We start from the raw sequence: 23,404 nt of genomic DNA on the forward strand, positions 1-23,404 counted from the left end.
TTCGTACCTCTTGTTTTGCTTACCCGATGACGACGTGGGGCGGCTTGCCAAGGCCCGTCGTTCGAGGGGCAATGCCTCGCAGCCTGATATTGCGCTGCCGGCTTACGTATGCACGTCACATGTGCAGCCCTGCATTAGGCTGCCGTCGTTGGTACTGTGACTTGGTGTGACTTACTGGTGCTGGCCATGTCCATGTCGAGATTGCTACTTCGTGGTGTCTGCTACGTATGTCTACGCTTACGCCTCACATCCAGAGCGATAGGATGCGAGCCCGCGGCCCTGCCCGTCGCCTCACCGGCCAGCCTTTGGGCTTCCATGCTGGGCCGCTTCATGGGCCGCCAGTCCCACGCCCATGAGGCGGTGTCCATTGCCACCTCACCATCACCACCCGCTAGAGCAATGCTTCGGGTCGCACCGTGGGCCGTCTCAACACTGCAGTCGGCGAGGCTGCCCGCCCTGCTCCAGACAAGACAAGACAAGTCAGTGTAACACTACACAGGCAAGCCCAAATCTACTGTACCTCGTTGCCCGTCGACCAGTGCAGCCCAAGAGCGCACAGACAGTACAACACATAAGACTTCACTGACACATACTCTACACACATTGCCTTCGACACAACGCATTAATGTAGAACGAGCTTTTAATTCCCTCATTAACGTCATAAAAGTCCCGGTCGCCGGCTCATTGAACAAAATAAACACCAAAGCCGTGCATCCTATCCTCCGCCATAAAAAAAAACAATCAACATGGTCCCACGGCTTACCCCCCATATGCTCATGGCAGCTCCACCAGACCACCTAGCCACAAAATAAACAAGGCTTGGAAATTTCCCTTCAGAACGTGATGCCCGCCAAAGCAAATATCATCATTGCGTAAACATCCATCAAATTCATCTGCGCCCGCATTTTCGTCCAGCACGGTGTGCTGTTGGTCTTTGAAGCTGAAAGAAAGCCATGAGGGTGCTTTGCCCACGTCGTCCGTCCGTTCCCACCACCACGTATGTCTTTTCAATATTAACCCTCGCGGAAATGGGCCCAGGTCCAAGTGGGGACTCGACTGACGTGGCAATGCCGTGGTCCTCCTCAACATCCCCATGAACTCCCAGCTTGCAAAAGAAACAAAATCCAGGCGACTGTAGAATGTACAAGACTTGCACGTGCTCACGCCCCATGCAAAAGTCGTATATCAAGAGGTTCGCTCGAAGCCCCAGGACATAGTGTGTGTGTTTTGGAACTTTGGGTTCCACGAAGCAAATGGTCGTTAAAGTCGTGAATGCCGAGAGTTGCAGAAAATGTGGAAAACAAGAAAGAAACAGAAAAAAGATATCTCCAAAGAAATGTAGACACAAGGAAATTCAAGAGAGCGAGGTTGGAGAGTTTTGTACGCAATCTCAACCCGTTCCGTGCTGGTTGAAGAGACGCCTGGCGAGATTGTCGTGGTGGGATGTTGTGATGCTGCTGCTGCTGCTGCTGCTGCTGCTGAAAGAGACCGCTCGCTTGATGCCAGAAAAACGCTGTATATCGAGGCCAATCCGCCTTCTAAGCCATTCATTAAACGGCAACTGGCCACCAGTACAATACGCAAAGTCTTTCATTACCGCCTGCCGCGCTGGGCTGTCATCGTGTGCGCGCGCTGTAGCCCAGGGGTAGGGTCGGCATAGGGTCCGCCAACGGCGCCACCTTCCAGAGTCTTGCGACGCTTGAGACCACTCATGTCGTCTCCTTGAACGCTGTCGGGGCGGTAAGGATCTTCTTCCTCGTCATCGCGACCACGTTTGCCGGAGTTTACACCGTTAGTGGGAGGATAACCTTGAGTGGCGTATTGAGGTACAGCGCCAGGGCCTTGATAGGCATCGTGAGTGGCATTGCCATTCGAGGCACCACGCGGATCGCTCATTACGTTGTAAAGGTTGCTGGAAGGTGGTGCTTGACGTTGTGGAGTTGGGTAACCCGAGCTCCACTGCGGCTGGCCAGTGGCGGCTGAACGAGGTGTGGCACGTCCAGAGCCGTTTTGGTGAGGAGAGCCAGTCATCTCGGGGGAGAGGTGGGGGTGATCGGGATGCATGGCTCCAGGTGGGCCGTTGGGCGGGTATCCATACGGGCCCCGGTTGCCATTGTAGGAGGCATTCGAGTGTGTGTACTCATTGCCGTGATCATGCTCGCCTTCGGTACCTTGCGGCGGCGGGGCAACCTGCTCATGACCCTGGGGCATCATGCCGTCGGGTTGCTTGACCTCACCCTCGTCAGGTACGTCATTGATACGAGATGGGGGCGCCATCTCTGTCTTTGGGTAGGAACCATCCTGGCGGTAACCCATCATTGGTTGTCCCTGTGTGTACTGGCCGGGCTGGGAAGGAGGACCAGAGTACATGGGCCGGGAACCATCAAAGCTTTGACCGGATGCATAGGACATGCCTTGTTGGACAGCGCCTGGAGGCGTGCTTGCAGGTGTTGTAGGTACAGAGCGAGCGTTGCTAAGTCCTGTGTCGATGGATAGTGGCTGTCCGCCCTGGGGATTTTGAACGTTGTTACCGTTCCATTCGTAAGAGCTTCCCTGGTTGCCCATGCCCATGATGCTCGAAGCACTGGTGGGAGGAGTAGGGAAAGTGTGGGCCCGGTCAATTCCTGGGCGACCAGATGACGGGTGGGGCTGAATGGCGTGCGGGGGCTGAGAAATAGCAGTGGCAATGGGGTTGCTCATCGAATGATGGTGGTGAAGCGACGGAGGCTGCGATGCAGCTGGTCCGGAGAGGTATCGCTGATGAGTCTGCATAGGGTCAGGTCTTCGGTTGCGGTCTACAGCAGCCATGGCAGCGCTCCCTACACTTGACCTCGTCTGGTTAGACGGATGATAGAGCAGTGCACCGATGTCATGGACAAACAGAGGGTACAGCTGCTCAGTAATCTTCTCCTTGTTGGCAAACTCGAGGGCTCGCTCAAAGGGAATCCTAGAACATTATAAGCTTATATAAGATCAACAAACAAGGTGAAGACTAACCAGACACCCTTGAGGTGCATGGGGCCAATCTTGACAACGTGTCGTGTCTTCTCACTCTTAAGGATGCCATCTCGTCGACCTCGCGTCATGCCGGCGACGTTGAGAAGCTTGGTTCCGTTGATCATGTGATTGTCTACAACGTGTCAGTCTGGTCAATTTCTTAGCAGAGAAATTTCAACTCACCCTCGCGGCGCGCAACGCAAACGCCCTTGGCCTCTACTTGGAAGCAAAGACTGCCTTCGTCTTCCCAGAGAGTAGCAGTCACACGAGGCTTCATTCCTGGAGGAGCAACCTGACCAGTGTGGTCAAAGGTCTGTGTCTGGTAGCTCTGAGAGCCGGGTAGTGATGAAGCTGGTGCACCAGACGACATGGCTGAACATGTTAGCTTCGTGACTATGCCATGAAGAGAGAAAGAGGGAAAACTAACCTGGTAGTTGGAGTGTTGAGGGTACCATAGCTTGGTTCATAGATGAAGAAGCTGGAATCTGCGAAGGGACGCCACCAGGGTAGCCATATGGCGGGTATCCAGGTGGTCCTTGGCTGTATTGATGTTGAGATTGCATCATTGAGGGCTGTGGGGGGTATGAGTAGTGCGACAGCCCCGATGGAGGGGCCGAAGCTGGAGCGTGAGCAGCAGTGGCCATGTGGGATTGATGCACGTCAGCATACGATTGCATCTGGTTCATGCTGTTGTAGCCGCTGGGAGCAAAGCTATATCCCTCCTGGGTGGTGCCAAACGGAGAGCTCTGGACGGACTGCGTGTTCAGAGATTGCGAATCTCGTCTCAGAGACTGGGGGGTATGTTTGGGGGAGGGGGTCTTGAAGCCGGTAGTCTGGCCGTTGACCGACGCAGCGTACGACGTATTGGAACTAGCACTTCCACCGCTCACCGAACCAGAGCTAATGGAATCACCACGAGGCGATGAGTAGTTTGACGACGTGCTTGGGTGTGACTGAATTTGAGGCAGAGCTGGAAGACGTTCACCCGAGACGGCAGGTTTAGTTGCGTAATGGGATGGGTACCAAGTGTCAGCAGGGCCGCGAGCGTGGACCGACGAGATCGATGGGAGCTCCAGCTTTACGGTATTGACGTGTTCTCGAGAGAGAGGCTTTGTTGGTGTCCAGGGTTGAGAGGTTTGGCGCAAAGATTCTCGAGTCAGTTGTCCAGAGAGCCGAGCCTATTGCTGAGAAGGTAAGCACGTGTTCAATGTGATGATTGCCCGCGACGTGAGGTGGGATGCGGCGAGAGGCTTGACACGGCGAGAGGATTGACGAAGCGAATAATCTACACCGCAAGTTAGTTGTTTGCTTTGAATGGCGAGGTTGATCGGTTGACTGCAGTGGGGAACCAACGAGACACGGGTAGGTGAGGAAGGCTACAAACAAGCCAAAGCCTCTACTGGACACGGAGAAATTTGACGGCTGCAATGTGGAGAAGCATGGTAGCGGGGAGGTCGGTGGGAGGAGGTGGAGGAGGAGGGTTGCGGTCTTGGAGGAGGAGAAGAAGAAGGTGGATGAGGGTAAGTGGAGATACTGACCAGGATGAGTCGGCTGCGAACAGGCGTGACGGGAAAAGGCTATGCGCGCAAGAAGCTGCTGGATCAAGTGAACGCTGCAAACAATGCTGGGGTCTCGAAAAGCTAGTCGTTACGTCGTTGCAGTCGTAAAGCAGGGAAGTGCTGGGTAGTCGACAATGCTTTTGGCGCTCGGTTCAAAACACGCAAAGGGACGAATTGACAAATGCCGGCCTGGAAGAATAGCTGAAGATGTCTGCAAAAGCCACGAACATGTGTTGCGGGGTCGAGCAGAGTGCAGTGTTGTCGTAAACAGTCGTAACGTCGTCGCGCTTCGTTAATGCGGGTCGAGCTGTATCGATAGCGATAGCGGCTGCAAGCGTAGGAAAAGGCTACTGCGCGCACACACGCGTCAGCACTGGTGAACTGGCCGACACTAAAGGGCAGGAGAGCAATAAGGCTCTGTGCAGGCGGCAAAACGACAGTCTATGGAGGGGAAGGGGGAAGGTGGAACAGCCAGAGCGAGCGAAGGGCTTCTTCGCAGACTGCGGTGGGGAGGCGGAGGTATTGAGGCGGAGGTGGTTGGGATGTGCCCTTTGATGCTAGCTAGTGCTGGCCCAACCAGACAAGGCGACCGATAGGCGAGTGCACGGGAAACGCAGGTGGCGAGTCCGGCTAGCAAGAGTCTTGGGGGGGTAAGGGAGGGAGGGGGTGGGCAGAGCAGCAACGGGGGGGAGTGAGGCAGAGTGCAAAGAGCGTGTACTGACCACTTCTTCAACGAGCAAACGCGAAGACTGCGAGACAATGGCGAGGGCAGGAGGGTTGTGGTGGGTGTGGAGAAGGAAGTCGTTCTCGTCGGTAATGCTGCAGGATTCTCTGCAGCGCTCGACAGCAGGCAGGCCGCAGCTAAGAGGCAGAGGTGGACAGGCGAGCAGCGCACAGCCCGCAGAGCAGTCTGATGCAAAGTGGCCGCTTTCTCTGGAGACGGCGCGTCCAATGCTTTGGACGGGATCAGTGCACGACGGGCGTCGCTGACAAGTTGTTCCGGGTGAGCAGGCTGTCGCTGTAGCTGCGTCGACGGGCCGGAGCGAATTTGCAGCGCCGGCGGCTCCAGCAGCTGGTGATGCAGAAGGGGGGAAGACGGGTGCGTGGGCAAGAGATGCAGGCGGAGGGCGGTACGGGACAGGCAGGACAAGCAGGAATGGGGCAGGATAGGGCAGAACGCAGAGCAGCAGAATAAGACAGGACAGTATGTACATACAGTGGCTAGAGATGACGGCCGCTCTGGACGGGAGGGTGGAGATGGCCTGGGGGGCGGGACTCGGTGCAGCAATTAGCAGCCAGCAACGACAGCAGTAGCAGCAGCGATGAATGGCATGGCAGCAATAGCAGCAGCACACATACTTACTGCTGCTGCTACGACTACCTACACACAGACACACCACCCACACCCACACCCACACCCACACCACACACGAGCCGCTGCGAGCACACAATCTAAATTCACATCGGGCTTGGTGGGGACAACGCGAGGGCACCGTGGCATGGGCATGGGCATGGGCATGGGCATGGGCATGGGCATGGACATGGGCATGGACGGGCATGGGGCAGGCCCGGCTTGCGCACCAGGCTGGGGGGGCCGCCAGCAGCAGCAACAGCAGCGGCAACAGCAGCAACAGCAATCCCGTCAGAGGGCAAGAGCAAAGCAAGAGGGCAGGCCGTTTCGCTCGCTCGCTCACGGTGCACGGACGCGGCCATGTCGCCTGCGTGCTGACTGGGCTGATCCGCCGACGGTGCGGTTGACACGGGCGCTGGGGTGGAGAGGGCTGCTGACAGGGACAGGCCTGCCCGCCCATACCGCGACGATTATGCACGCAAGCGAGCGTAGCACTCTCTACCACACAATGGCTTCCACGGCGGCCACGACAGATCCCATGTACACCAGCAGATCGCTTGGTTCTGCCACTGCGCTGGCCGGCCCCCTCCTCATGCCCACCCTCTGCTAGCTGCCCTTCCAAGACCCGGCCTGGCCCTCGACGTCTTCCCCACTCCCTGAACGCCCATCCTCTCACGGCCGGCCTGGCGCGCAAGGGTGTCGCGCTCCAAATTTAGCGGGCGCCTACTTTTTCCTCGCCAGCGTCGCTTCCTGAGGCATCGGCTGTCCTCCCGATGGGGATAACACGGCTGAATCCAGCAGCCACTGAGCGCTGCCGGAGATATTCGAACGCACACCGCGGGCAAACTAGGTCAATTGATAGGGAACAGTCGTTGCAACCGCCCGCCTTGACTAAGCGGTCCCGGACCGTGTGCGTGTGTGTAATTGCGGAGCGCAGGCCACACACAGGTCCCAACAACTGAAAGTCCGAAAGGGCACAGTTCAAACGTTGGAGCTTCAAATCATCCTACCGCCTACCAGCTCCCACCTGCCCACTGCCCACTGCGACTACTCTCCTTCTAGTACATGCCTCTGTCGGCAGTCGGTGCTGCGCCTTCCGCCCACCTGCTACGTATGATTTGCGCGCCTGCGAGTCAGAGCCAAACACTGCACAATGGCTCGAAAAAGCAGAAAGCAGAAAAAAATTGCTGCTTGCACTTGCACTGACCTTGACTGCACGCCGCTGCACTGCACTGCCGGACAGCCACGTTCCTTCTGAAACACAATCAACTGCCGCGGCACCCTCATCTGCTGACGATGCTCGTCATCCTCTCCCCCCTCCCCTACCTGCCTACCTACCTTCCCATAACCGCACCACCACCACTACTGTAGATACCTGGTGAGACGGAGCAATCTGGCCTGCCCAATTTGCAAAGGCCCTCGTCTCATAGATGGATGACATTCCCTCCATAGGCTAAATGCCCTCTATCCAGCACTCGCAGGGATGTGACCGACAGTAAACGGGATAGACGGACGGTAGGCCGTGCAAGCTAGCCGGCCACCTATCACTGGGCATTGGCCATCCCCCACGTCATTGGCTGGCTAGTCGACATGCTTGATGGGGGGGGAAGCAGCCAGACCAGAGGCAGACCAGCGGCCATCTGTTCCCCACGAGGGCATGCACTCGACGGGTCGAGTGGGTATCCAAGCCCGTGAAGCGAAAGCATGTGAAGCGTGTGCAACGTGGAAACTCGACAGTGTACGACGGCCATGTCATGTCAGCGGACAATGGCCACCAAAGGGCCACAGCCGAGCCATACAGCGCTGCCACTGCAAGCGCCGCGGCACTCGCGTCCATGACCGCTGGAGCTTGAATGCCCCAAAGCCATCCACTCGACAGCAAAGTCGACTGACAAACGTGCCGACTGTAACACGGGCTTGACGTTGGATGTGGACGCCGCAAGGTTTGATAGGGCGTCCGTTAGTTGCGGTGAGTAGATGCGCTGGCCGAGCTAGCCGCATGCGGGCAAGCCAAGCCATGGTCACGCTTTCTTACCTCGCCCTCAACAGCCACCCGCACTACCCACCTCACAGAGTGCAACTCAATATCCATGGCTGTGTCTCGCACTCGGGATGTCTAGGCCCGGCACCTCGGGCAAGGCGTTGTTGCCGTATCACAAGGCCATTCCTTTCGACCAGCTGAAACAAGAGCCCAGATCGTAGCAATACGGACGAAGCGCCACCATGGCCGCAATGTTCAAAAAGGACGGGCAAGGGCTTTTGCATCCCGGTGCATCACGGGACTCGTAGCACGGCGCACGGGAGAGTCCGCCTCTATCCCTGCTCCAACCATGCGAACGGTGCCAGCCTCGACCTCTGGAACAAGCAGGCCCGCGGCCATGCACTCAGACTTGACAGTTGGCACCTCCTCAGCCCAACCTATCGCCTTAGGCGCCAAACCAAGAGTTCGCATCCGTGTCGTGGCTAGCTGCAACATGATACTAGAGTACAGCCGTGCTCTTAGTACTTTACTTACTGCCAACATTGTGTCGACGTGATGCTCGAGCATGCGCTCCAAAAGTTTGGTCGAGAGCAACATGCTGGCCCACGCCGTACCACGACTGATGGCATCATCAGGCAAACGTGACCGGGAAATCGATGGCATCATTACTTGATGGCAACCAAGGCCGGGGGCTGGGTGGGAACAGACAAGTCCAGGTACTCGACTACAGTACCGTAGTACGGTTGGCAAAAGTGTGTGTGTGTGAGTGAGGGGCACTAGAGGGCAAGAGGTATGACGAAGCGCTCAAGCGACCCGGGCTGTATCACCTGTGTACACACAAAAGACTTTGTAGTCGAAGAGAGGTGTGGACAATGACCTTTAATGGTGGCAGTCACACGGCGGCCTCGTGGGCTAGGGCGTGTAGCAGATATGCACCGGTGGAAATAAACGTGCAGTGCAGCGCAGCCGGCGCGATGTGGGAGGGAGCGGATCGTGGAGAAAGGCGGGCGTCCGTGTCTACCTCCTACCTGGCACTTGCTACCTGCTGCTACTTGCAGTCCCTCGACCTCCACCTCCACCTCCACCTCGACCTCCACCACCAAGCTGGCCAGAATAGATACAGGATGGGAGACGGGGTGCGAGTCAGGCCACTGCATCGCCTCAGCACATGACGAAGCTTCTATTTTCCAATACTCTCGAACAGGGTTCATGGCACGGGCGCCTTGTGTGCTGTAGGAATGTATCAGCCTTTGGTCATGGAGAGCATCGCGTTCTCGTGCAGTGGGGTCTGTGTCCATTCCTGTCCAACTGGCAATAATTAAAGCGCAATCTGGGCTCGGATGTCGCGTACTCAACCCGAATTGGTCTTTGCCACGGCCGCAGTCCACTCTCGCCTGCAAGCCGCCTGGACAGACGGCCGAGCCAGCGACAAGGAGCTCAAGGCAAAAGACCATGGACTAAGCTCTCGCTGCCGCCATTTCTGACCACCTCTGTCTCTCTGCCTCTATCCCGCACCAACGTTCCTGCAGCGTGAGGCAATCCCGCGATGCAGCCACTTGGACTTTGACGGGCCAGAGCTCATATGCAGCGAGCCGCGCCTGCATATGCGTGTGATGTAAGGGAGCCCTGCGTGGTGGCAGCTAAGGCGACGCCCCCTCCGCTCTCGACGTCCTCCAACTAGCATGCCAATAGTGGACCCGATGGAAGACACTGGAGCGGGCGTCCTTTGCATGCAGTCGCACCGACCCCCTCGCGTCCGCGCTCTACGGCGCACGAGTCGAGCGCAGGCGTGGAGCATATCCGGCATAGACATGTACGTACTATTGTACATTGCAAGAATGGCATTTTCTCTCTGGCACGCAACGAGGCCTCCAAGAAGCAGCTGGATCAGCGGCGCATGCTCGCTCGACTGTTCAGATAGGCGTCGGGGCTGCCAATCACCACCGGCCACGTCAGGAAGCCCAGTAGAGCCATTATCGGGAAGTGGACGGAGCAGGCTAGCCACGACGGCGCCGTGCAGCTCGTGGGGTGCGACGCGGCCGCGCCATTGGTCGGCTCTCGGCTTCACCGGTCTCGCATACTGCTCGCGTCCACTCCACCTGCTCTTCGACGGCCTCAACAAAGTTCAACAAATAGACAATTCCCAAGTGAGGGGTTCGTTGTTCGCTCGAGCTGCTTCCCGCCCTACTGCCAACCCCTTCACCGCTCTTCTCGGCTTTGGCTTTGTTTTTTTTCTCTTCCAACTCATTCATTGTTCGCGCGAATCTACTGCTCTAGGTGTAGAGTGCTCTACCTAAACCTTCAATAGTCATTGACCACGGCTCCGGCACTAGCCCGCTGCGCCTCTCCCTTGCATCGTGACAAACTGGTCCGGCAACGTCGGCCTCGGTCTACTCACGCAGCATTATAACGGCTGCCAAAAAAGCATGCGGCCATCTCGCAGCAGCACCAGCAGCAGCAGAGCCGCTTGTCACCAAGCCTTTGCATGATCCGCCCGACGTGCTTTACATGCATCGCCTTGGCGTCCCGCCCCAGCTACAGGGCGTGCTGCAGCCTGGGGCTATGTCACTTCGATTGCGCCTCTTCCCACTGTGCTAATTGTGGCTGACGCAATACTCGATGTTCGTCATGTAGCTTCTTCGAGATGCCCTATATCAGACGACACCGCTGTTCTAAGAACATGCTGTCTGAGCGCAATCGTGCATAGACTGCTTTTGGGTTCGACACTGCATTTAGCCTGCCGCCGTCTCTATTTGCAACCTCTCAACCTTCCAAATCAGCCCGTACAACATGTAATGTACATGTCTCGATTCGAATCACGGTTATGAAAAAAAATTTTCTCTTAGCATATTGGCACGGCCCAGTATCACATGGCCAACTATGCCCCCCAACAGGTAATTAATTCCTTTGCTCATGAACTCATCCCAGGACGCTTTCTGCGCCGGCTGCCAAGTGACCTTTGCACGCCGAACCGTAATCATGCCATAGCGTAATGACATGGTGCCGTATAGCATGCTTTTTGGAATTCGCTTGACTCGGAACGTCAATGTTTTTATCCGACAAAGTGGTATGGGCGGCTGGCTAAATCCCGGCCATCGCTTTTACATACGTGCGCTCGGGACGATCCATCTGAACACAATAAATGTTATGGCATCTTGAGGCGCTTAGCCCGAAACTCTACCTCATAGAGCATCCACTTTTTTTCCTCATGGGAGCTTTTTAGCCTACTTTGATCATAGCCCAGGCGTGGTCGGTCTTACCTGCGTATCCGAGGGCAGGCAATAACAGGCTCCTGCCGAGATAGTTCTGGTAGGTTTTGTAGCCAATGGCTAATCCCATCGGACTAGACACCACATTGAACAAATCATGACGCTCAGGCCCACCCTGCGTGTAAGCAAACATCCGTAGGGACTACTAGCCACGCGTCAACCGTGGTCCGCACGCAAAACATCGCCCGGCTTCTCCAACCATCCGAAGATACATACCGAGCACCCAAAACGCGCTCGACCAGCTATCCCAGTGTGGGCTGGGGGGGTTGGGAAAATGGGCTGATCTATCACGAAAATCTCTGCATGCATTGCGGGCCGAGACCACTCGCGCCTGGTACGTGTGCGCGGTTAACGGTAAAACTAGCGTCTTTAGTGATGCGAAGTTGCTGTCCGTGTAGTCGTCTTGAGTGGCTGCCGTTCGCATCCTGCGAACCATGGTACACGCACACGCCATGTTGCCCCCCTAGCCAAACCATCGCATCAGCTTGAACGAACTGGATGCCCACATCCCAGTGTCACTAATTACGTCCTTGCGCTTGCAAACCCCCCGCATCCGAGACGCGGTGCTTATTGAGAAGGGTGAACCACCGATACTGGGCCCTTGGTTCGACTTACACCTACTAGCAAGTTTAGACGTGCATTGTCTCGTGTATCGGACCCGCTGCGCCTCTTTTCTCTCTCTCTCTCTCTCTCTCTCGATGGGTACCAGTCATATGACGTTATGCATGTTTAAAAAGCATCAACATCATGGAATATTCGGACATGTGGTACAGTACGTATGAATTTGCATGGGGGGGGGAATGGCTTTTGCGGGGTCCCTTTCGCTCTCGGGGAAAAAATACATCCTCGGCTTTACTTTACGCAGTGCCACTGCGCCCATCCATTTATTTCGTTCTCGCGTCTCGTATTGTCGACATTTATGGGGTCATGAAATTAAGCCGGTTTTTTCCGCGCGCGCGCATATGGAAGAAAATGAGAAACAGAACAAGAAGAAGAAGGGGAAAAAAGTTTTTGTTCCGATTAATGTTGCACCCCACCCCACTTCCGAATCAAACAAAGCTAGTTGATATTCGGCTGCTGGGAAGAAGAGATACAGATTAATGACAGGCGTTATGTAGACAATAAAGTCTGTCTGAATGTTCGCAAAACCCTGAAACATTTCACGTGCAGCCCATAACAAACATCGGGGTAAAAAAACCCCGACCGTATGTACGGTGGGGGGTAAAAAAGAAGAGAGAAAGAGAGAGAGAGAGCAGAAAACGAGCATGCCAAGCCCTTTCGTTTCCGATTGTCCGTAGTACTAGCCCTCCCTCTCTCTCCCCCCCTCTTGGCTACCAAAACCAAGAAAGAATGGCAATCTTGCCTGCGAACACATGATGCACCTGAAACACTCGTCGTCGCGAAATCACACTCGAGATGAAGCGATCATTACCCAGTATGCCAATAGAACCGAGCAAAAGACAAACGAAAGTAATTTCGTAGGCGGAGGAACCCAGCGGGGAGAGCCAGCTAAGTAAAGCGAGTGGGCTTTACCCCTTCTCGCTCTTTCTTTCTCTCTCTCACACACAGTCTTACTGTGTACTTTATCCGTACATCTACCTACATACACACAGATACGTAGACAGAATAGATAAAATGCACCAAATCTGCCGAGTAATTGACATGCGTGGTGCGGGCCGGCTCTGCATATACGTGTAGTTGTAGTAATTTTTCCCACTTTTCCCCCCTCCCCCCCCCCTCGCTTACTTTTACTTGGCTTTTCTCTCCCTCTCTTTTGAAAACAAAATGAAGGACGAAAAAACTGGATAAGTTTCGGTCGGTAATATAATTTTTTTGGGGGGGGATACTTACAATGCCGCCTTCCCCCTTACCCCATGTTGGATGTTGGATGTTGTTGTTGAATAGGGTTAACGGGTTTTTCCATGTAGGGGGGGAGGGGTTTGGTGGGCGGAAGGAAAGAGAGACCCTGCATTTCCTTTGCTACAGGTAGATATGGAAAGTTTATAAGGGAGGGGGGTTGTTCGGCGAGGAAGAGCTGGGTTGCGGGGGTTGGATTGGAAGCGGAGGGGGGGGGGGGGGGGGGCAGAAAGCAAGGGTAAGGCTTCGGTGAGCGAGATGGGGAGGGGTGATTGAACCTGCATTTGGGCATTTATTGACCCCCGTTTTTTTTTATTTTTTATGTTTTTCCCTTCGGTCAATTTTTTTTTTGGGTGAGAAGGTACACCCTCCCTCCCTGGTTCTGGATGATGCTTCTAGTAATACTTACTTGTCGCGGATCTTACTGTCATTTGCGGAGCGGCACGTTGGAACAGGGGGTGGTTGTTGGGGAGAGGGAGGGAGGGGTTAGGTTGGTCTGTGGTTTTTTGTTTGCAAGGGGCGGCGGCCGGGTGATTTGAGGACGGGGGACCGGATGGGGAAGAGTAAGGACTGAACGTCGGACGAACTGATAGTGATCACGTACGGCGGGTAGGATTTGGGAAGGTTGAGCGTGGTGGGAGGATTACGGTGGAATAGATTTACGGTAAGATTGTTGTTTGCAATGGGCTTTCTTTCACATGTTGGTGCATTGAATGTGCATGTGTGGTATATGCAACGTTGCAATTACTATGCAAGAGTGCTTTGCAAACGTGTCTTTTTCGTGTGGGTTGTAGAGACTTGTTGCACGCATTGGTAGTGATTGATGACTGAATCGATGTATCCGGTACTAACAGTGTCAGTCAACCTGACAGGAGACATGAGGTAAATGGTGACATCAGCAGCAAGAACGAAGAGCAAGATATATGATAACAATCCATTACGTCCTGTCTCTTGAAGCATAAATTAATTGAATTGTATATTAGCCAACTCTTTTTCTTATTGAAATACATGTCTTGTAATGTGCAGACGACTACATGATAGTAATGCTGATAGATTAGCAGTTACATTTACTGTGCTTCCATACGTGCTATTTAGTTGAGGCGAAAGGAATATAGCAAATGAGCGAGAACAGATATGTAGAAGATAGAACTGGGTTATTAAGGTAGTGTTAGTCTGTTTGAAGATAGGGTTGCAGTGAAGTGTAGTTAAAAATAGTCATCACTGACCAGTGAACTCACTTCCAATTACTTTCACCTTTAAATCCCTCAGGAAGAACTTTCTAGCGAGATAATGACAGTTCACTCTCTTGTAGTGAATCGCGTGTAAAATTAGTATTAAGAGCTAGACGAATACAATGTAGTGAATCACACTTAGGTTATCACTTATAGGGTGAACCAGAGATTTAAAAAGAGATCACAACCAAACTCCTAAATGACACATAGCTGCTTTGAAGACAGAATAATACCTCAATCCAAACTTTGGTACTCCGACAGCCGACTCCAGAATCATTTAAATAGAAGCTCATCTTCCTCTGTCTTCCTCAGGCAGTTCTGAACATCTTCATCACACATTATCATTCTGAAAAAGTCTTTCTCCACCACCACATCATCACCAGCGACCAAAAAAAGCCAAAAAAACATCATCACCATCATCATAACCACCATGGCTTCCTTCACCATATTCTCAAAGCTCCCAAAGGAGCTCCGACAGCAAATTTGGCTGAAAAGCCTCCCCAGCAACAGCACCGTCGAATTCAACGAAGCAGAATTCGACGTCACTTCCATCTCCCCTCCTCTCCCCCATCTCTTCACATCAAAGGAAGCGCAGGCCACAGCGCTCTCCTCTCTCTCTCCAACCCCTTACCCCATATGGGGTCCGTCCGACTGGGAAACCCTCCTCCATGACGGCGAAAAGATGACTCTCCAGGTCATCATTCACCCATCAAAATCCTCCTCATTAACCACCACATGGACGGATATCTGGAGCGTATTCGGAGATGCGCTGCTGGCGGCCCGGTCGCTTCACTTTGTATGTCGCGAGCCGGAGCGGCTAGCGAGGCTGTTTATGCTGGAGGAGAAGGAGTGGCTTGGTGTGGGCCAGGCGTGTAATGAAGAAGGATTGTTCATGAATGGAGAAAGCCTCTCCGGGGAGAGGACAACGCGGGAGGCGTTGTGGGAGGGGGTGACAGTCACTGCTAGCAAGTATACTGTCGAGGAGATTGAAGAGGGGGAGGGAAGAGGGGAGGTGCAGGTGTGGAAGTTGAGAGAAGAGAGGTTCTCGAGGGGGTTTGGGGAGAAGAGTGAGGTGGTGACGACGAGGGGGTTCGAGAGGGTGGAGGTCGAGGGGACCGAAAACGCTTCGGTGGCGCAGCTTCATTATGCTGCAAAGTCTTTTGAGCCACGGAGTGGAATGGCCTCGGAAGAGGAGGAGAAGGTGGAAGAGGAGGAGGCGATGCCGAGGTCAGTAGAACTGACTGAAGACGCAATCGCGAGGCACTTGGAGGAGTGCGAGAGGATCTGGCCGCCTGAGCCAAGGGATCCTGGGATGGAGGAAGGGAGCATTTCATATCCCGATAATGCTGCTGTTGAGAAGTGGCTTAGATAGCCTTGGGATGTTTTTTCTCCGGCGCTGGCGCCAGTTTGGAGGTTACAGCAAATTCATCCCGTTTTAGACTTTAGTAATGTGTATATCTTGTGTGATAAAAGCTTTTCGATAATGAATAATTGTACTATCTAGACTATGGGATTGTAGTATCTGAATTTGTTCTCTGGATCCCACTCACTCTTCAATCTAGCTAGCCTCTCAAGTCTAGCATTGTATCCATACACCTCGGGCTTTGACTCATCTCCACTTGCATAGTTGACGTAACAGTGTCGCTTCTTGCTACTGTCTTTGTCGATACCCGTGTATAGGGCATCGCGCATCGCATGTATATGAGACTCAGCAACCTTTGTTGTTTCCTTGTCTTCACCAGCCCACCAAATCACTGCGCTCGCAAGGATGGGCAGTTCGCGCTCCTCAGGCGCTAAAGCAGTAGATTCAGCGTCAATAGCGCGTACTCCTTGCATTCCGTAATTCTCCATAAGCGTGATGGAAGTGTTGAAACGCGGATCAGCTGTGTATTCTCCGAATATCGTAAAGGCTTTGCGAACACCCTGGATGTCCCAAGCAGGCAATGAAACTCCAGCTCCTAGAACGTTCTCATTCTGTGTGCAGGCTTGACTGGTGAGATTATTTCCAGTCACTGTGTATAGTTCGACATAGTTGACAATATCGACCTTGGTAAAGATGGGGCCAAGAGCTATGAAACGTGCAGCATATGGCTCAGCCTGTGCTTGTGAGCCCTCATATGCGACAGTATATAAGACAACAGGCTGAGGAGCAGTTAGCTACGCCATTTTCATGGTGTTAGAATATAACCTACGTTGATTGGGTCTACAGCGGGAAGTCTTATGAACACTCCGGTTAGTGCCAGTTTTGCCGGACGCTCCGTTGTTGGATCCTCGAAGTCGTTGACCAGGCTAAATAATGCCTCAACTTTCTCTGACGAGAATATCAAAGTATAAACCGTCCAGTCGGATGGGATATCATAAGTCTTTACTTCGAGGCTAGTAAGGATGCCAAAGTTGTGACCGGCTCCTTGCAGTGCCCAGAATAAGTCGGCATTCTTGGTTCGAGAGGCTTCGACAACTTCGCTATTGGCGAGAACTACTCGTGCAGAAACAAGGCCATCCACAGAGTAGCCATATTGACCTTGGAGTAGGCTGTGGCCACCTCCTAATAATGGACCTGCTACTGAAACACAATTCGAAAGTCCAGTGACTATCAGCAGTTCACGATTAGCTTACCAAACCATTTGACCAAAAACCTCAAGGCACGGGGTTATACCTACCAGCGTATTTACCCAAGGCGAAGAGAGAACGGGTTATCTCATACTGCTTTGTACCACCGCCAACTATCGCCGTTTTTCCATCCTGGCTGAGCGTCGTGGTATTGAGCTTTCTCATGTTGATTTGAATGCCATATGGTAGCTCATTCAGCGTCGTAGTCCACCCGTGCCCACCGGAGATAGCCAAAAACGGGACATTGAACCGATTAGCAAGGGAAACTATTGTCTGCACATCGGCTTCGGTTGCTACTTCAACGACTACATTGTAATTGGGAGAGATGCGTGGAGAAGACCCGCGGATTTGTAAATCGTCCCAGCGCGCATCCCAAGGGAATGTGATAACGGCATCCTTCGATAGTAGTGGGTGTAATTCAAGGACGACCTGCTTCAGATCATCCGAATTCGCCAATGACCTATGCACGGCGCATACTAGCCAGACGATAATGGGAATGAGAATCATGGGGGGTGGTAAGGGCTACCTGTAATTCGGGTTAAGGAACACAAGAGAGAAAGAAAGGGTAGCATGTCAGATGCAGGCGATAAGAGAACCATTACCCAAGCCATGCCGACGACTAACCACTTTTCCGGTTGGATCTTAACCGTGCCACTTGTTTGTTCTCGTCCTCGTTCAGCTGCATGAATCCCAGACGATGTACGAGTTCATAGGTAGTGATCTGCATCCTGGTCCCCAGGAGCTGAAGAAGGAGCGCAGACTGCACGCCGACATTGCGGGGTGCCGTAATTAAGCCATGCTTTTGTGCCAAAGCCGGGTGTGTGTGGCGAGTTGGTATGCAGGTCTTAGATTCATACTTCGGATTCGATAAAGCTTAGTGTTCCTCTGTACTATTCTCAAATAAGAATGTGTGCTGTGTTACGTTGCTATCCGGAATTGGTTTCCACGTCGTGCACTTCGCTTGTTCTTGCTGCACGGTCCCCCAGCAGTCTGTTTGCAGTACTAGTCTCAGGCGTACCATATCCTTACCTCACTACAATCAATTGAAATTTAGAGGGAGGTATAGCTAATAGAATTATATTATCACTATGTGCCTTGTGTGGTATACAGCATGACCGTGTACTAATCATTTCGCATTCTCACCTCGACCGCCACCCTTCTTCCACTCATGCACCGGGCATCCAGGAGGCTCTGTATCCGAGTCTGAAAAATGCGAGGCTTTAGGTGGAATAAATGGAAAACGGGAGAAACAAATGAGAATTAACAAGCTCGGTTTGCTGACATCTTTCACATGGCACATCATGTGTGCTTAAGAGTGGGACTAAGAAGAGTTATGACAGCGTATACGCTAGAAAGCCACAAGCTCTATGTACGTTCGAGATTTGTCCTCATTGTTTGCTATTCAATTGAGAACTACTACTCCGATGCCGATATCGTAGCAAAAAAGACCAGACACGCTTATGAAACCCCACAAATCTATCTCATTTTCTAATTTGCACGCAGCAAAACATCAGAATGCATTCAACACAACACTGCTATCCCAACCCTCTTTCTCACTCCATCACAACCCCCCCAACCATCCCCCTTAACTTCCCCAACGAATCCGCAACAACAACCCTCTCCTCCCCCTTCCCCCCAAACCCAACAACCCTCTCTTCCTCCCCACTTCCCTCCGCATACCAAACACACCTGATCCCCGCCTTTCCCGCAGGCACCACATCTCTATCCCAGCTATCTCCCACCATCACCACGTCCCTCCCCTCAACCTCCAGCAGTTCCAGCGCCCTCTCAAACAACCCATCCACCTTCGCCACCCCAACCGCATTCGTAGTGATCAAGCGATCAAAATACGGTTCTAAGCCTAACGCAGCGACTGTGCGTTGCTGGGCGTCTTGCGGGCCTTCGGTAACGATGGCTACGTTTTTGCCTTGTTGCTTAAGGAACTTGAGGAGGGGTATTGCGCCGGGTTTTAGGGTTAGATGTTGTGTCAATATCTTTTCATACACTTCCAGTATCTCTGTGATTTGGTTTGGTGTGGGCGAGAGACCAAGGGTTTTTAGTGTGGCTTTGAAGCGGTCGGCGCGGTACTCGTGGCTTGTTTTGCCATCTGTGAAGGCGGAGGATGTGGTTTCTTTGAGGACTTTGGAGTATGCTGCTTTTAGGTCGGCGAACGTGATGGTGTCTTTTTGTGGTATGGGCTGCTGGGTTTGTTGTTGGATGATCAGATGTAGTGTTGCGTCGACAGCAGAGGAAGATGCTTTGCGGAATTCATGGAGAGTGTCGTCCAAGTCGAAGAACCACCAAGATGCAGTTTTTAAGTATTCCTCCGCCATTGTCAAGAATGTATGGATATTGGGGTTGTTGATCAGAGAGTTTTGTAAGACTTAATGATTTTTAAGAGCAGTAGTGGCATAACGTGATTTTTCCGACAAGTTTGCAATCGCCGCATGGGTGCAAAGGTGTGCCTTAGCGGGGTACTTAGGATACGTTGACTCGACCTCGTATTCAAATTCACGTTAGATACAGGCATGTGAGTGTTCATTGAACATGTCAACATAGTTATCGATATACTCTTATCTATTTTCAGATACCATATGCACTCAGTGTGGTATCATGTAATCCCCGTCTCATACAAAATACCAAAACGCCAACGCTATGCAGAAAGTGTAATACAATTGCCTTCTTGATACCTTATTGCTCTCGCGCTAGGATCATCTTTTCACGCTCAGCTCTCCGTCTGACCTCGCCCTTCTTCGTATGCCTTCTTTCATTTTCTTCCTTCCTCTTAAGAGACTTGAGCTCCTCATTCTTAATCTCACCAGCCTTCTTGACCGTCTTAGGAAGATGCCTGTGCTTGTGAATGCGCTTGATCTCTGGCATGTGCTTGTATCGCTCCATGAGTGCTTCTTCATATTGGAGTTTTTGTCGTAAGGCAAATGACTTGACGCCGCGTCGTTCGGACGCCCTTGCGCGCCATAAGCGAACATTGCCGTCATCAGATCCGCTGAGCACGTAGTTGTTGTCAGGACTCCAGGCCGCAGAGAAGACGCGCTGCATTCGCTTTGTATGGTAAGTATCGCGAGAATGGCCTTTTTGGCGCTCCCACAATCGGATAGTCTTATCGTAGCTGCCAGTGATGAGTTCCTCGCCAGTAGGGGAGAATTCAATCGACATGACTGCCGCAACATGTCCTTTCTGTTTGGTGTTAGTGAATACTTCTGATGAAGGCTGGATTGAGCAAAGGGCTTACCAGAACTTGCAGAGCCCGCTTCATGTTGCGCATGTCGAAGATGTATCCGTTGTGATCTTCCGAGGCAACAGCAAAGTTGTAGGCTTCCATTGGGTTCCAAGAAATGCAGTTTGCAGCAAAGTTAAGGACAGTGCGGTGGAGAGGCGAGTTTGTGCGTGCATCGTATAGAATGACTGCTCTGTCTGTGGCGCATGATGCTAGGATTGACGTTTCAACCTGATTGAACTTGACGTCTGTGATAGTATCGATGGCCTTTTATACAGTTAGTACATGGCATACACTTAGTCAAAAGACAAAACTTACCGATGGCCATACGAGGCTTGATACTGGAGCTCCAGAGGTCCTCGATGTGTCATATATGGAAATGACGCTAGAACCAGCAGCAAAGGTGGGTAGCGAACGATGGTGTGTGACGGATGTAAAGGCTGAATTGCCGTGCCAGGTTGCTTTGGGCGGCGACCTAGATGGCTGGGCATAAGGTTCGAACATTTGGATTTGGCGATCAGAACCACAAGTTATCAGCCTCTTGTCCTGCGTCCAGCACATGCCCTTGACGAGGTTCTCGTGCGCTTGTGCCTGCCATTTCTCTTCTCTGCTTGTAAAATCCCAAACTTTGACAATGCCATCACCACTGCCACTGGCAAAATGTTCGAGGGAGTTCGGGTCCTTTGCGAAAGAGTATACACCATCTACATGACCGGGCTCGAAACTGCCTAGAAAGGGTTGCGCAAACATGCGCTCGACTTTTGTCGCATTGAGAGCTCTTGTATATTCTCGCGCGCGTTCGAACGGGTGCTGATTAGGATCGAGATTCCGAGTGACCTTGGAGACACTTGATCCAGGCGCCTGAGTCGAGGCGGTGGACCGGCTGAGGGCTTTGATCTTCATGGTGCTTGTCGTCGCTATCCAGGTCGTCCAGAGTCGCCGTCGCGAAACTTTTGGCGGGTCTGCGAGATTTCTAGAGGCAAGGGTGGGGCCAGCCAACCAGCAGCGCCGCTAGCCAGGTTAGCGTGGCGGCACCGGCCAAAAGATCTAGCGAGACCGCCCACAGCGCTTTTTGGCTTTGACGACAACCTCAAACTCCACGACCAAGTATCCCATCACTAACCCGGACGACAGCCACAATGAAGTTGTGAGTGCCTCCCCGATCCTACGCACGATTTCTCCCGGCATGCATATTGGCGCACCGCGATGCTCGCCTACACGTGTCCCAGGGCGCCAATACCTGCACCTGGGAAAATCTGCAATATGCGACCGAACAGCTGCTAACATACCATTTCCAGCCTCAAGGTCGGACGCGTTGTCGTACGTTAGAATCGCTCGAACCCGCTCAATCGCAATCACTTACAGTCCGCCTAGATCATCACCCGGGGCCGCTATGCCGGAAAGAAGTGTGTGATCATTTCTCCCCTCGACAACGGCACCAAGTCGCACCCCTTCCCCCACGCCCTCGTTGCCGGTATCGAGACCTACCCATCCAAGGTCACCCGCCGCATGTCAAAGACCAAGCAGGCCAAGAAGAGCAAGGTCAAGCCTTTCGTCAAGCAGGTCAACTGTACGTGGATGTGAGGGTAGTCGGAGGAGCAGGCACTAACAGTAGCAGACACTCACATCATGCCCACCCGCTATACCATTGAGCTCGAGAACCTCAAGGGCGTCATCTCTGCCGACACATTCAAGGAGGTCTCGCAACGGGAGGAGGCCAAGAAGACTGTCAAGAAGGCATTCGAGGAGCGATACCAGTCCGGAAAGAACCGATGGTTCTTCACTCCCTTACAGTTCTAAGCTTTCCCTTTTTGGTCACGGCTGGGCGCAGATGGGCATGATTTGGCACGGAAGAATTGTGCATGAGCATGTCGGTGGATATCATAAGATGACAGGACCCCAAAATCCGGCCTGGCATCATGGCGTGTATATCGGCTTGATAATCAAAGCATGAAAAATCCGGCATCCGGCTCAATTCACGAACTTCATGAAATGCACATGAGTTTCCACGTTGGCCTTGTTTTTCTGGTTGTTGGGTGTTGACGTGATGTGTTAGGTGATGCTGATAGTTGCAGTGCCACGCCCATGTACTCTTTATTTTTCACCTGCCCTAGCGAATGGTTCTACGATGATGCGATACTACGATGATGCGGAACCAGTGAGACTGTGTAATGTGACCGACTTCTAATGTTTAATGCGAACGGGACGCTATCATATCAGGATGACAGATCAAAGGCCTGGATCGCGTCAAGGTAAATGTCAGAAGCATCAATTGCACCCATGTGATTTCCTTGGCATCTTGTTTTAGTCTCTGGAAAAAAGGGGATATCATGGTTATTACTCAATCTACCTGTACCCAAAAACGGGATTCATGCTCCAGCAAAATGGACGAACAACGATCTGTCTCCGCCAACGACATAAAACAGCAAAACAACAACGCTTTCGCTTTTCCCCATGAAATAGGCCCAGCTACCGCGCAAGCCCGTAGAGAACTTATAAATCCGAGAGAGAGAGAGAGAGAAGAAAAAAGAAGCAGATAGCCAGGAAAAGCACCAGTTCACTGGGCTATGGCAAGAAGCTTACTGCTTAACCTCGTCGGCCTTCTTCTTCGCCTGCTCCTTCCCCTTGTTAAGATAAGCAAGCAAAACATCACAAGCGTCGCTAATCATCCTGAGCTCGAAGCTCACGGCGGCAACACCCATCTTGATGACACCATTGTTATAATGCGTCTTGTTGTACTCGTCCTGCCATGCGCCCTGTACATAGTTGACAGGCGAGTAGGCGTACTGCTTGAGCTTCTGCGTGTCCTCCTTGACAATGGGGAGGTGCGACTCGAGGGTTGAGAGGCCGTTGTCGCCGAGCTGATCGGCGCGGGCGAGGTAGGGCGAGATGTAAGAGTAAGGGGTGCGCAGGTAAGGGTGCAGGGGCGCGACGACGTTGTTGTACGTGTTGCTGGCGAGGCTGAGGGCGCGCTCGCCGTAGGGATGTGTTTTGAATGTTTCTACACTGTCGTGGACGACAGGGTACGAGTTTAGGTGCTAGAGGTGTGTTAGTGTGTGTGTGTGTGGCGTTGGGAAAGTGGCGCATCGAGGGGGGTTAGAATGACGTACCGAGAGGATCTTGGAGGTGGGCACGTCGCCGTTGGTGAGAGGGACGCCGTTGGTTGCCATGTTGCCGTCGTCAGTTGCGTGCGGTGCCATTGGCTGAGGGAGGTGTTTCCGTGTAGGATGAGACGTGAATGTGGGGCGGCTGCTATGTTCTTGTTGAGCCGCAATGAGGGGGGGCAACGGAATGGAGAGAAAGAGAGAGAGAG

The 23,404-nt window shown here is 52.9% G+C and overlaps 9 protein-coding genes across 9 annotated transcripts; 2 read left to right on the top strand and 7 right to left on the bottom strand.

Moving 5' to 3' along the window:
- Positions 1-1,593: 1,593 nt before the first annotated feature.
- COCMIDRAFT_103135 (uncharacterized protein) lies at positions 1,594-4,320 on the bottom strand (the record flags this gene model as incomplete). The annotated part of the gene is made up of 5 exons (XM_007692715.1): positions 1,594-2,947; positions 2,998-3,130; positions 3,181-3,369; positions 3,425-4,175; positions 4,225-4,320. Coding segments are annotated over 5 exons (2,523 nt in total), but the record flags the coding sequence as incomplete, so codon positions are not given.
- Positions 4,321-7,664: 3,344 nt separating this feature from the next.
- On the bottom strand, positions 7,665-7,880 carry COCMIDRAFT_103166 (uncharacterized protein; the record flags this gene model as incomplete). The annotated part of the gene is made up of 1 exon (XM_007692716.1): positions 7,665-7,880. A coding segment is annotated over one exon (216 nt), but the record flags the coding sequence as incomplete, so codon positions are not given.
- A 263-nt stretch (positions 7,881-8,143) lies between these two features.
- Positions 8,144-9,342, bottom strand: COCMIDRAFT_28814 (uncharacterized protein; the record flags this gene model as incomplete). Its single annotated transcript, XM_007692707.1, has 4 exons — positions 8,144-8,374; positions 8,423-8,612; positions 8,728-8,765; positions 8,917-9,342. 4 exons carry the CDS (start codon positions 9,340-9,342, stop codon positions 8,144-8,146), a joined length of 885 nt encoding a protein of 294 aa, XP_007690897.1.
- Positions 9,343-14,676: 5,334 nt separating this feature from the next.
- COCMIDRAFT_7866 (uncharacterized protein) lies at positions 14,677-15,618 on the top strand (the record flags this gene model as incomplete). Its single annotated transcript, XM_007692702.1, has 1 exon — positions 14,677-15,618. One exon carries the CDS (start codon positions 14,677-14,679, stop codon positions 15,616-15,618), a length of 942 nt encoding a protein of 313 aa, XP_007690892.1.
- A 128-nt stretch (positions 15,619-15,746) lies between these two features.
- On the bottom strand, positions 15,747-17,363 carry COCMIDRAFT_103171 (uncharacterized protein; the record flags this gene model as incomplete). The annotated part of the gene is made up of 3 exons (XM_007692717.1): positions 15,747-16,388; positions 16,439-16,836; positions 16,907-17,363. 3 exons carry the CDS (start codon positions 17,361-17,363, stop codon positions 15,747-15,749), a joined length of 1,497 nt encoding a protein of 498 aa, XP_007690907.1.
- Positions 17,364-18,409: 1,046 nt separating this feature from the next.
- COCMIDRAFT_39378 (uncharacterized protein) lies at positions 18,410-19,189 on the bottom strand (the record flags this gene model as incomplete). Its single annotated transcript, XM_007692709.1, has 1 exon — positions 18,410-19,189. One exon carries the CDS (start codon positions 19,187-19,189, stop codon positions 18,410-18,412), a length of 780 nt encoding a protein of 259 aa, XP_007690899.1.
- Positions 19,190-19,547: 358 nt separating this feature from the next.
- COCMIDRAFT_103165 (uncharacterized protein) lies at positions 19,548-20,994 on the bottom strand (the record flags this gene model as incomplete). The annotated part of the gene is made up of 3 exons (XM_007692718.1): positions 19,548-20,051; positions 20,107-20,358; positions 20,410-20,994. The coding sequence occupies 3 exons, from the start codon at positions 20,992-20,994 to the stop codon at positions 19,548-19,550; spliced, it is 1,341 nt and encodes a 446-aa protein (XP_007690908.1).
- Positions 20,995-21,230: 236 nt separating this feature from the next.
- On the top strand, positions 21,231-21,891 carry COCMIDRAFT_39380 (uncharacterized protein; the record flags this gene model as incomplete). Its single annotated transcript, XM_007692710.1, has 4 exons — positions 21,231-21,238; positions 21,390-21,411; positions 21,466-21,661; positions 21,710-21,891. 4 exons carry the CDS (start codon positions 21,231-21,233, stop codon positions 21,889-21,891), a joined length of 408 nt encoding a protein of 135 aa, XP_007690900.1.
- Positions 21,892-22,670: 779 nt separating this feature from the next.
- COCMIDRAFT_103127 (uncharacterized protein) lies at positions 22,671-23,291 on the bottom strand (the record flags this gene model as incomplete). Its single annotated transcript, XM_007692719.1, has 2 exons — positions 22,671-23,129; positions 23,202-23,291. 2 exons carry the CDS (start codon positions 23,289-23,291, stop codon positions 22,671-22,673), a joined length of 549 nt encoding a protein of 182 aa, XP_007690909.1.
- Positions 23,292-23,404: the final 113 nt, after the last annotated feature.

This window comes from Bipolaris oryzae (assembly GCF_000523455.1).
Source record: "Bipolaris oryzae ATCC 44560 unplaced genomic scaffold scaffold_138, whole genome shotgun sequence".
In the NCBI taxonomy this organism is placed as follows: Eukaryota; Fungi; Ascomycota; class Dothideomycetes; order Pleosporales; family Pleosporaceae; genus Bipolaris; species Bipolaris oryzae.